We start from the raw sequence: 13,190 nt of genomic DNA, 5'->3' as shown, positions 1-13,190 counted from the left end.
CTACAGGGGTGCCTGATGTGCCAAAAGAGGAGACACCAAATCACTCAATTTTGCAATGCAGGAGGAGCAAGTGCCAAAGGAAAGACAGGAAATTACTCCCTCAAGTGACAAGTGAGCAGGCAAACGCTCATTGTACAATGCCAAAGGTGAGAGGAGAGTGGTCTGAAATGCCAACAGAGTTGGCAGGAGTTCATAGGCAGCAAATTGATAAAATAAACATCAGGCGCCAGAAGAGTGGCCAAGAATCCCAAGATGCCAAGAGAGCAGAGGCGAGATCCAAAAATCACTACAGGAACCCTGCAGCAGCAAGAAAGTGGGCAAGCACTAAGTACACTAAGCACAGAGTAGATCCAGGAGAGTACCCAGGAGATCCAAGGTGCTAAGGTATCATTTAGCAGATTATCGAAGGGATGCAAGGTGAGAAATCCAGCGTGGCAGAAGATGCTTATAGCGAGCTTGTCTGCTGACTTACCATCTTCCTCCTCCTCTCTGCAATCTGATCTTCTGACTCCATTTCCACTTCATTGCTAACTGGGGTTTTCTCTTCTATCTCATCAACTAATTCAGGTTCCTGAAAGATGGAAATGATCCTTTACCAGCCCGGCACAAGCCCCTCAGGGGTAGAGCAGTCTTTGTGGCAAGTTGCAAGGATGACTGAAAGCAAAGAGAGCCCTGCACACAGTGAACTTCTCAAAATGGATCCAGTGGGAAAGTGAAACCTAAACATGTCCACTAAAAACAAACGCATTAGGCTAAAGAGTTAATGCAATACCAGATGGGGCAAAAATACGGCAGGCAGTGGTTCATAAGAAATACAACATAGAAGGTCTTTGAGGCAACCTCATCCTCATTCATACATTATTCAGTAGAACTCAGATGTAAATGAATCCCCGAAGATTTCCCTCCAAACTTAGACATGGGCTCCTATAATGTTTGTGAGCCAGTAAATTGACCAGTTTCTGTATTTGAATAAGAAAATCACTGACTACTCTCTGAAAAAAAAATCACAATCTGACTTCTCTGAAAAGTATCACCCAAATCCCACTGTATAACATTACACCATCATCCCTACCAAAGAATCATATTAAGGTAAACCCTAGGTCTCTAGCATACCACGGTCTACAGTCACTAAAGACGCACAACTCTAGCATGTTTCTGAATCTCTTCTAAGTTTAACAACAGGCACTTTTGCATGCCACTCTGGACATAACTGAAAGAAAAAAAAAATCACAACAGGCTGTATGCTATAAATAATGGACTTTTCGACAGGAGATGAATGACTATGCAAGCTGAAAGCACAAAGCAAGAACTGGGTCAGTCACCTGGTTGTTTGAGATAGACAGCCGCAGGGGAGACAACTTTCTCTGTTTGCTGTCAGCAGTCACTTTAACTTTGGCACCAGCAGCCTCGGCATCAAGTGCGACATTCTGGTTCTGGCATTCTTTGGGTACCTCCTTCTCCTTCTTCACTTTACGCCGGCGAGTTTCATAGCCACTTGCCAGGTTCTCAGTGGGCTCAGTGTTGTGCTTTAGGATTGGACAGTCAGGATTCCCTTTCAGACATGCACAGTCCACTTTATACTTGCTGTGGGGGGAAAAATTTAATATTAAGAAATGTTGAGGTTGGTAGCCCACCCCACCAGTACCATCTTAATAATAACTCCTACTCACCAGCTACCATAGTCGAAGTCAAAGCCTATAGTGATCTCTGTTCCTCTTGGAATGTGCCTAAGTGAGTAGATGTACAAATGGAGTGTTCTATCTTCAACCACATGCCGAACCTGTGGAGAGAAAACAAGATAAGCACCCACCTCTGCACTAACCTGCAGACCATAACCTGCCAGACACACAGAGCACACTACCTCAGAGTTTGGCAAGCAGGAGCGTCGGATAAACCTGGCTTCATTCCCAAACGTTCGTGAGTCCACACACATCTCCAAACCATGAAACTTAGAGTAGAACAAGACAAATGGGTATGGCCTATAGAGGTAAAGATTTCAGGTAAATACCCAATGAGCAAAGTAAGCACTAAGTATAGCAGGCCCACACAAACTTGTGTTCACCCACCTCTTAAAAAAGAAACCGTTTGCTTCAAACTGCTGTCGTAACATGAACTTCCCACGGTACTCAATAATCAGTGTGTCTGGGGGAAGATCCTTTGCTGCTTTCAGGATCCTCTTGTTCTTTTGCAGCTGACTCTGAAGGTATGAGAAAATGCACGAGTTTAACCATACAAGTAGTTAAGTCTATTGGCTAGTTGACCGTGCTAGTGCTCTGTAATTTGGCAGTGTACACAGTGAGCTCAGAAATATGCCCAGTTTTGTTTTTTCATAAATGTACCTCTACAAATATACAATTAAGGACAACAGCAATTATTATTTCCATTAGCTCCCAAACAATCAAAACAACAGAAACACCTAGTCCCTCAAATAAGCCCACATTCCTGGCAAATAAAAATTTCAGGAATTTGGCTTAATAGTAAGGCAACTTGATGAACCCTCTGTTTTTTATATATCCTATACTATTCATCAATCATGTCATTACATGCACCAGGCGATAGTGGATATCCATTCAGGAGCTGGTGCCTTATGCCTTTCCCTGACCACCAGAAAGCAGAGGAGAGGTGCTATAATACCACACAGGATCTTGTTCTCTCAGTTACAGAGTGCAGCCAGATACTCTTGAATTCAGTTGGTGAGGTATCAGAGCATCAGTTGGGGTAATGCTCTACCAGGCAATGAAGTTCTACAGTATCGTGATTACATATGTATGAGGTTATCGAGCATACTACATACTGTATACGGATGTTTCAGCCAATGTTCAAGGCGCATTCATATATGCACATTTACAAGATGAATATGATTAGTAAAAGGTACATTGTATAAAAATAAGTGTATGTCTAATTTTATAAATCAGATTTTTTTTTTTTCTTTGCAGTATACATTTTCCGGTTTGTTTGACATATTCATATTTTTATTCTCCAACCCACACAGTTTTATAAATAAGGCCCCTGGACACCATATACGTCTTATTTTGTGCTACTCCCATAAGCCTATGTTTATGCAAGTGCCTGCTTTTCCATATATAATGTTCTGCTCTGAACTGTTTACATGCTTGCATTCATTTTACCCATTTGAGTACCCAAGTAAGTGTCTTTAATGAGTACCTCAACTGGAGGCTTGAAGATGGAATGGTTGCTGGTGGTTGTTGGCAGCTTATGGCTACCATCAGTCTCTCCTAGGTCCATTGCTATCAGATTTTGCACGTCCTCACTGTACTGGTTGCTGTTGGCTTCCTCATAACAGTCCATCCAACTTTTGATCTTGTTTTCCCATAGACAGCTGGAAGGATCAATGGGCTCAACCTCAGGAGCAGATCCCTGTACAATAAGATATGTGGTTTGAGATTGGTTTGGCCCAATCCACCCGTCACCTAATGAACAGCAGGAACAATCTTACCTTCACACGGGAAGATTTACGAGAGCCCTCTCGAAAGGCCTAAAACGCAAAACAGAGTGGTAAGATGCCAGTTTCTCTGCTTTGTGCACATACTTCACTGTGCCACAGACATACCTTTTTGGTTTTGGATGCATTCAATTCCTTGTCACCACTTTTTTTACGCTTCTTGTCGCTGACCTTGCCGAAGCGGGCAGCTGTGAGGGTAATGCTTGTGGGTGTTGGTTGGAATGATGTGTACAGATCCATGGGCACTTCATCACCACTCTCAGTCGCACTGGTGTCACCATCTGTGGTTGAAATGAAACAACGAAAGAAGGATGAAACACCTGTGTGCAAGGCAAACACTGGAACTGCAGAGTTCATCCAGAAATTTTGAATCAATTTATCATTATTTTCATTATAATTCCAAGTTACTTTTCATGTCTGAAATTATGCCACTGACTTTATACTACACTAGAAAACAGCACTTAAATTAAGGGCTGTCAAGAACTCCTTTGCCAGTGTCATAGAGTTTGGGCCACCCTGTCTTTCTTACCCTAGATGGACATGAGCTGCTCATTTGGCATAGACAACTTATTTATATATTTTTTTGTTTAATAAGGCAGTAATGGAATAAAATAGTCTGTGACAATTAACAATGCATTCTTCCAAAATTAAAAAAAAAAAACAACACTACCATAGCAAAGGAAACTAACAGTGGGCATACAAGGTCAATGGCTTGCACAAAAGTCCATGGAGTGAAAACTAAATTTAGCTTGGAGAAACTGTATGACTGACAACTATTATCAGGGCCAATGTAAACCCAGGACATACTATATATGAACCACACATCCATTTTTATTAAAGCCTTTCCTGACAGCAGGAGGCAAAAGGCAGGAACATGTAAGAGGGAAGATGATGATTCATCATGAAGCCAACTAAGTTACACTAGGGCTATGTAGAGACTCTAAAAAGCCTAATGGCTTGCTACTTAACTATGAAAGGAAAAAGGAATCCTTAGGGAAAACTTGGCAAACAAAGGGTGAAGCGGAACTGTTCACAGAAGGAAACTTAACATAGCCCAGAAATGAACTGGGAACAAAGTTCTGTGAGGAAATAATAATACCCACTATACCAATGATTATGTATTTTAAGGCCTCTTCACTGAACAAGATTCCAAAACATAAGGAATCAAACAATACACTGAATGTACATAAAGGCAAGAACCTGACATAGTCTCCCGTTTTCTGGTCTGCAGCAGAACTGCTCGCTCCCTGTCCAGATTCCTACAAAGAGACACAAAACAAACTTATTTTAAAAGCTGGTGCACAGAAGTCTCTCCAGGCCTAAACAGTATACAAAAAGACAAAAACCTCTCACCTTGGTTGACAGCGCTCACACAAATATGTATCTGGAATGTTCTGCCTATCAATGCCCATGCAGTCAATGTGCTGCCACACACTGTAATCAGAGAACCAAAGATACACCACATGAGTGTGAAATAAATATGGAGTAAGTCAAAAGGATAAAACTTAACTCCTCCATCCACCACCACAGCAGATGCAGGCCAGACTACTACTTTTCTGTTATCTGCATATATGACTACATTTCTTCCCAGACCCTCCCATCTGAAGGCATAACCATAACCTGTTATGCCCCTTCCCATGTAAGACCTCTCCATATTTCCGCTGGTCAGGCTACCCATATGTCCCCAATCAAGTCTGAATACAAAATTGAACAAACCAAACTTTACTCTATCAACATTCAGTAACCAAGCCCCTCCGCTTTACTAATCACAAATATAAATGTTGATGTGTTATGTTACTATCTCCCTTCTATTCTACAGATCTAACAATACTCTCCTGACAAACGGGTGAAACCTTGCTTTCAAACTCAACCAGGAATTATTCCCATTCAGGAAAGTGTTACCTGCATTTGTCACAGCAGATCATGTATCCATCATCATGCGTGAAACCACAAATACAGCGGGTCACATCAGTGCCATAGCTACCATCTTCTGAGGTGCTGATGGTTGTAGCGCTGGACGTCTCATCAAAGTGCGCAGTGCTTGAGAAGAGGCCAACATCATTTTTGCTGATTACAACCACAGGAGGGGGGGAGGCAGGGGGAGTTGGTGGAGGCCGAGCACCATAATTGTGGTCCTGTGGCATGCATAGGAAGCAAAATAGTTTAATGATGACTCCAAGGTAGTACCAGTCATCAAAATAAGCTAAATAGCCAGGAGAGCAAACAATCCAGGAAAAGAAGAAATAAAAATGTAGTTAGACACAGAAAGATAGAGAGATACAGTAATTCTGGGAATGTCATAAGTCTGTATCTGAATTAGAAATCTAGTTGGAATCATGGTCCTGTAGCTATGTAGCTAGGCTCTGAGGTACAATGTTGGCCCTTTGGTCAGAGGCTGGGCAAAGAGCAAGAGCTGTTCTTGGCTCATCTCCATTTCATTTCCGCTCCTTTTAAGGATTTCAGACGGGGTGGGACAGGCAGCTCGGGTGTTTAACACTCTCTCTAAACAAGCAGAGCCAACAGCATAAGCTGGCCACTGGAGAGCCTGAGGACACTCAAAACATACCCTTTCTATTTTTAGCTGCTCATCTGACACATCAGAAAAATCAAGGGTTGTGCTTCCAATGTAATAAATCTACATTTAACTTCCTGGCCCTTTTTTGTCTCTAAACCATTCTGCACACCTTCACACGAGATTTAAAGATGTGTAGACTACAGAATTCAGCGTCTTCCTCATAGTCTTCTGGTCCACCACAAGGCTCTGCCTCCTGCCTACCAGTCCTCTAAACTCTTTCCATTTCTCCACTCAAGGAGCCTGGAAAAATTATAAAGATGGCTGGCAAAAGCCATAGCGGAGATTCTAATAACTTTTAAAGCTGTTCAGCTGTTTAAAAGGTAACTAAATGATGTACCAGGACAAGTTAGCTACGAGCTAAGAAAATAACATTAACAGACTGAAAGTCCCCTTGTAACAATCTAGCCACTTACCGCATATGGTAAACCAATGTAGCTGTGGGAGTGGTGTGAAGTGCTGGTGCAGATCTGATGAGGGTAACTGTTGGACTTTTCCACTACCACTGGACTGGCTTCTACAGACTCAGGCCTGCAAGCAAAATAGAGAAAACAGAGGAGTACAAAAAAAGTCAGGCTGACAAACTTATTTCTGTACATTTTAAGTCAATTTGGACAATACTTTCAGGTTACAGACAATGTCTGTGTCAGTCATCACTGCTTCAGCCATCCATTTCCCAATCCAAATATTGAGTGCACACTTCTAACAGATACATACACTGTCTCAAGAGTAATTGAAAACATGGCTTTGTACCACCAAACAGAAAACAAATTGCCCCTTGCAGTGATCGTATGCCCCTCATAAAAACAGTCACCATCCCTAAACTGATCACAGCCCATGAAGTGCTATCAACTGTAAGATGAGTATATGACAGTGAAAACAGACCCAAGAGAGCGCATGGAGGGAAGAAGAAGGGAAATAAAACACAGGATATTACACTAGCTCTGCACAAGGATTGTTTCCTTCACACCTGAACAGACCAGCTCAAGATATTGCTCAAAAAAAACAAAAAAGGAAAAAAAAAAACCTTACCTGACAGCATGGCTCAAACCGCCTGCCTCAACTGAACTGTACCCTGATCACTTCCTGTTTGTGAGGAAGTGTATGTGCCTTCTAAGCAGTCACACTGTGGTATCACTGCGCATGCACTCCCTCCCACCTTTAAATGCATTATGTCACACATTCTAGTAGCTTACTCATTCATGAAGAACACTGCCATCCTTATTATATGCAGATAACAGCAGATGTACATACATGTTTATATTCACAAACATAACTGCACACATGCTAAGCACAACACTCTGTAACAACACATTCCTTTATACATTATTTACATACATTTACTCTACAGAAAGTGTATGAAATCCCACATGGAGATAGCTCTCCTACACAAAGTACTTCCAATATCACACTCCTATCAGAGACAACATCACACACATTCACTTAATTGTTTAACATTTGCACACACATTCACAAACTCCAGACATACAGACTAATCAGAAAAGTTAAAAGAAAAAACACTTGTAGGCGAAGATGAGTGCTCTAGAAGTTACAACTGACACATGAGCCATCCCGAGACTGTAAGCTCGTAGTGCACTGAACCAGGGGTATACTAGCCCAAACAAAGTGAAGTGATAAATATTGCTGCTCAAAATATATAAACATCCTTCATTCACTCTTAAATATCATATCCACTTTGAACACTGTGATGTACAAATTCAGACAAAAAAATCCCAATCAGCCTTTTTGGCACACCAACATCATTTACTTTTTTTACTTAATATTTTCCAACAGACAGCAGCAGGTATGACTGAAATGCAGCCCATGATTCAATCAGGATTGCATCCTGTTGCTACTGAAGAACGCAACCACATCAAGAGGTTATTCAGACACAACAATCAGAGCAGCTGTAACATATGGCAGAAAAGCAGGGTTTTTGTAGAGGAACAACAAAGCCCCTGCCGAATACTCACTCTGAACCTGCAGCCATTTCCACACGTGACGATTCTGCGGTGCCAGCCCCAGATGGGATCGCTATGCTCATGACGTGCACTTCTGAAAAATTCGATTCCTATGGGGTCCTAAGCATTGGTGTCCAAAACACTGGGGCATGCCAGCCACAGTGCTCATTGCAGACATCTAAGTGCATCCACGAAACCTGCAGAATACAGAAGAGACACAATAACTGAGCAGGCAGACAGAGAAAACTCAGAAGAGAAAGGTCATTACTGAGGATGTGGAAAGTCAGGAAAAGACAAAATAACACTGTCACCAAGTACAGGGTGTGGCAGAAATAACTCCCACATTTCAAAGGGGGATTGAAAAAAAATGCTACGAGATATCACCAAATACTTTTTATTTCCCAAATGTAGATATAAAAAAGTTTTTTTACTTTAAGTTTTAAAAATTATATCGTCCAAATGGTGGCCTTGACGGCTGATACACATTTGGAGCCGTTCTTGGAAGTTTTCCATCACTCTCACTAGCATGTCGGGCGAAATTCCTTCAATTTCTTCTTGAATAGCCCCCTTTAGTTGGTCCAAGGATCGAGGACGATGTCTGAAAACCTCGGCCTTGAGGTACCCCCACAGAAAAAAGTCACAGGGACTTAAATCAGGCGAGCGCAGTTTTCTGGTCTGGAACACTTTCATTAGCACGTAAACCGAACCATGTGCGAAACACCCTCTGCGTTGCAGCTACAGAATCGCAATTTTTGAAAAAAGCCTCCACTACAAAGCCTCAATGCTCACCCGACCATGGCATGGTGATGACTGAAAACTTTATTATGTACCGTACCTAACGGAACGGACCACACCCCTTCACCTGCTTTGGGGACCCCACAGTGATTTTTCAAAATGAGGGAGTTATTTCTGCTGCACCCTTCATATGAAGGCAGATGGAGCCTGAACAGCTTCATAAAAGAAAAGAAATATGACAAAGACACGGCAGAGCAGTCACTGAGAGAGTGGACAGAGAGTAAGCAAATGATAAGTGATCAGACATTTGGCCTATCACATTAATGTTGAGCCTTTTAACCGCTGTAGCTGCATAGAGCAACCACACCTCAAACCAGATGAAGAATACCTCACTGAACACTTTCTGAAATAGGTAGCCATAGCACATACCTTACTTGCTCCCTCTCCCAGGGACTTCCCAAACTGAATGGCATTTGCATTAGGCCACAAGGTGGGTAAGCTGGCCTGTATAGTCCTTTGTCAAGATAAAGCCAACAGCCTGTCAATCACAAGATTCTGGCAGTGGACAGTCCAATGAGTTAGCACAGCACTGGGGGCTTAAGCCCCCTATTGTTCTTTTCACAGAGGGTTGTTTTCATCAACATGCAGGAGAGGGCCTTTACGATAAACAGGCACAAGCACAGTGCCATATCCTGTGCCAAGTCACACCACAAACAGATATCAACACATGTACAATGAGCTGTCATAGAAAAACACACATCTAATTCACCATACACATTAGGTACAGTAATAGGAAAATATAAATACCACCTAGCTATCTCAGATATAAAAGTGGCCACTTCCACAAATGCATAGAATCAACAATCTTACTAAATGATAGAGAAAAAACACAAACAAACAATCTCAAAAACAAGGCTTTACACTACCCACATACAGATTCAATCTAGGAACATTAAATGAACTAACTCACACCTGGCCTTGTGCCTTAAAATCTATTACCTGGTTACCCGTTCATGCACCCAGTGTTCCATATATGTACAAACAATTAGATAAATTTAGTACTACACACCTGCATCACCACAACCATTACCTTAAATAACTAGACAAGCTTACAAGAAAAGCAAACAACCAAAGTCCATGTATACTTAAACAACATGCATACAAGACAATGTGCTTTTTGCAGAAACAGGAATACTCATTCAGCTCAGTAGGTTGAATCTACAGACATCTGCCTATGTCAATTCACATAAACATGTACACATAAAGGTCTGTACACTTGAATAATTGATGATTGATTGGAATCATAATGAAGTTATGTGGAATCGTAATCCATAATGAAGATGTGAAGACTTAAGACTTATACATTACAGAAACACTGGATTAGAATGTTTACAGGTATATGCTTTAAAAGGACGGTATATATTGGTTACAAAGAAACACCAGTGTCAAGATGAAAACACTGTGACACAGAATGTAGAAAACATACCAAATTAGGGAAACGAGTGAGGAAAAAGTGCGCTTATGCACACATGAAAATGAGGTAAAAAAAAAAAAAATGGCAACTGAAACACACAGAAATGATCCAAAATTCAGTCATACACAAGACACTTCACACAAATGCGCTTGATTGAACCTTGATTAAGTGACAGATTTCAGCCACTGCACACTGACATTCGAACACAACCTAACTCTACTACATAGCCTTAAGCTGTACCAGCACCAAATTACAGTTGGTAGTATTTAGATAATCCATTAAACACATGTACAGAAATAATTAAATTCCATTGTATAGTCTTGCACGATCTAAACCCACATTAGAGAGACACTAGTGTGCACACGAGAAAAGGCCACTGAACTCAACAACATACAATCCAAATCTATGTGTAGTCTTTGTACAGCGATTGCTATTGACAATGTGTGCAGTCAACAGTTACATATAGACAACCTCATTGTAAATAGAATACCACAAAGGTTCAAATTGTACTTACCACAGAAGTGTCACTGAACAGAGTTACATGTAATCATAACATGTGGACCAGGTTGCATGATTCAGTTACATTGCAGGCAGTGATGTACACATTTTTACAAGTCACTTTATGCAAATGTACAGTACACAATCATTACCCCAGTTATCCAGTCACACCCACTCTGTAGACATTTCACACAAGTGTTAATTAAGCTAGACCACATTATGCTCATCAATCACCTTACAGTCACACTTGATACAAACCATATTTAGAATTACACAAATGCCAGTTTTTATTGACCCAGGTAGGGCAAAAAACAATGAATGAAGACAACAAAAACAACATTATCACTATACAGACAGGGTTTTGCACAAGAGCACAATCACCTCCATACACTGACAGGTAAATAATAAATGCTATCTGTACAGATACAGTCACACATGGTGTTGTACAGTCCACAACCATAGTAGAAGACGAGTTCTCCACATGTCAAATCCTCTACAGAGAGATGCACCAAAGGCTAGACTATGGTGTATAAATATAGTAAGGATGTATTCATATAGTCACACACAACTTGGAAACCTCTTACACAGTTGTATTACACATGAACCTAATCTGTCACTATCCATTACCAAGTTAAACACAAAGCATAACCCAAAACCGTTTACACAAGCACATTGGTAAATGACAGGTTTCACTGTTGTAATTGTTCAGTAACCTTATAATATGTGGACAAAAATTCGCTCTGAACCTACAGGTATGAGTGCCAGTGTGTGCAATGTGTTTTCCCTGTTTGTTCTTGGTATTGTAAGAATGTTAATGGGGGATGGGGCCATCCAATTTAAGACATTTATTGTACACATGACAATAATGCAAAACTTTTACAGACTGTCACACAAGGTCCTAAGTCATCCTACATGTCAACAAACTGCATAATTCCTGTGACGACAACACTATACAGGAAGACAGGGGTGATCCCAGAGTACCATTCAGGATGTTACACACATCAACACGTAGGCTATATGCTGTGTACACAAGTCAATGTAAAAGACACTCTGACACCAGCCTAGACCACTGTACACTGTCGGCTGCACTATGTAAAAATACAAAAAATGAACAACCTTACAGTGTCGTGCGCGAGCCTAACAGACATAATCGCGCGCGCGCGCATAAAACACGATACACACAGACACACAAGCACGCACGCGCGCGCACGGGCCACTATACACAGACATACACAGAAACGCATACACAGTCCTTAGTATACACAGACACGCACACGCCACGATTTGCCCGCTGATTAAATCAATGAATTGATAGGCTCTCAGTGCACCATTATAATGCCCCCTCCTTTCCTCTCTTCCAATGCAGATGTCAGAACATTGGGGATCTCTGGAAGATGCAGGGGGGCGGACCCCACGTTTCAGTGTATTCAGTTTTCCGTGACTCCGGAGCTCTCTGCCCAAACAGGACAGTCAAGGGCACGGCGGTCCAGCAGGGCCCCCCGGTAAATGCGGAAATCCGCCACCACTTAGACCTGTACAACAAGACAGTGGATCGGCGAAACAATACGCAGCCCCTATGCACGTCCCTCAATGCGGCGTGACATCCCCTTCGTCCGCCTACCTTGAGTGTCCACAGGGGATAGTGTAACTGAGCCCGGGGAGCCGGGAAAGACCCCCGCCGTCTACGCCGTCTGCTCCGCCCGACAACCAAAACAAGACTGCGGACCTCTTCAAATCAGAGAAATCAGGAGGGCAGGGCCCGCCAGTAGAGTCGCACGGCTCCGCGGGGCTGGCAGTACGTCTGATAGCCAGAGTCCGTGCAAAAGCAGCCTGCCTACTCTTCGCTGATGCTGCTGATCCCAGTCGTTTAGCTTTCAGATCGTTCGTTCCTATCCAAAAATGGCGGCTCCTCCAGGACAGTCGAGCCCCGCCCCCTCCCTCCTTCACTCGGCCTCGACCCCGCCCCTGAGCCCCGCGGGGTCCACCGCCTACGACCGCAGGGGCGCCGGCGTGAGCAGTTATAGAACGGGAACGCGCCTATCACCCTCCCTTTTTGAAAGGCGGCGAAAGAGAATGACAGACTCAGTTCTCGCGAGATTAAACGCGAGGATAGGAAGTACAATCGTGGAGACGTCGGTATAGCTTTGGAAAAATCTCTTAAAGTACTTTGTGCATTTATGCCGAGGAGTGGCAAACAAATTTTAAGGAACGTGCAAGTGACGTATGATGAAATGAGACGGTGTTGCGTGGACGTTGAGGAAGGTCAGACTCGAAGGGTGGGTGTGGTCACCAATATTGTCAAATCCGGATGGCATTAAAACATGTAGATAAAGCTCTGAATACACGGGATACGTAGCAGCTTTGACAAACCCATTTGGCATTTTCTTTTGTTATGCCGCGCAACCTAAAATTCTGGTGAAAAAACAAAACGTATGTATAAATGAACATTGAATGATGCAAACTAAGCGTCAATGCCCACTCTAGCAG

At 42.4% G+C, this 13,190-nt stretch overlaps 1 protein-coding gene across 5 annotated transcripts in view; it reads right to left on the bottom strand.

The window, feature by feature from the left end:
* Nucleotides 1–13,190, bottom strand: part of kmt2e (lysine (K)-specific methyltransferase 2E) — a 70,673-nt gene that overhangs the window by 56,064 nt on the left and 1,419 nt on the right. For 2 of the 5 annotated variants that reach the window (XM_039769867.1, XM_039769870.1), the window contains exons 1-14: nucleotides 12,325–12,635; nucleotides 8,009–8,193; nucleotides 6,452–6,566; nucleotides 5,366–5,598; nucleotides 4,817–4,897; nucleotides 4,664–4,722; nucleotides 3,572–3,744; nucleotides 3,458–3,496; nucleotides 3,166–3,378; nucleotides 2,067–2,197; nucleotides 1,862–1,979; nucleotides 1,671–1,780; nucleotides 1,323–1,584; nucleotides 473–571 (exon numbers count right to left, since the gene is read on the bottom strand). In XM_039769867.1, the coding sequence (XP_039625801.1) occupies nucleotides 473–571; nucleotides 1,323–1,584; nucleotides 1,671–1,780; nucleotides 1,862–1,979; nucleotides 2,067–2,197; nucleotides 3,166–3,378; nucleotides 3,458–3,496; nucleotides 3,572–3,744; nucleotides 4,664–4,722; nucleotides 4,817–4,897; nucleotides 5,366–5,598; nucleotides 6,452–6,566; nucleotides 8,009–8,079 (1,704 nt within the window). In that variant the 5' untranslated portion in view covers nucleotides 8,080–8,193; nucleotides 12,325–12,635. Of the gene's footprint in view, nucleotides 1–472; nucleotides 572–1,322; nucleotides 1,585–1,670; nucleotides 1,781–1,861; nucleotides 1,980–2,066; nucleotides 2,198–3,165; nucleotides 3,379–3,457; nucleotides 3,497–3,571; nucleotides 3,745–4,663; nucleotides 4,723–4,816; nucleotides 4,898–5,365; nucleotides 5,599–6,451; nucleotides 6,567–8,008; nucleotides 8,194–12,324; nucleotides 12,638–13,190 lie in introns of those variants that run through there. The other 3 variants (XR_005635635.1, XM_039769868.1, XM_039769869.1) reach the window with 3 other exon arrangements.

This window comes from Polypterus senegalus, chromosome 11 (assembly GCF_016835505.1).
Source record: "Polypterus senegalus isolate Bchr_013 chromosome 11, ASM1683550v1, whole genome shotgun sequence".
NCBI classification, from domain to species: Eukaryota; Metazoa; Chordata; class Cladistia; order Polypteriformes; family Polypteridae; genus Polypterus; species Polypterus senegalus.
The sequence above is the reverse complement of the archived record's forward strand: the minus strand, read 5'-3'. Positions and strand labels throughout refer to the sequence as shown.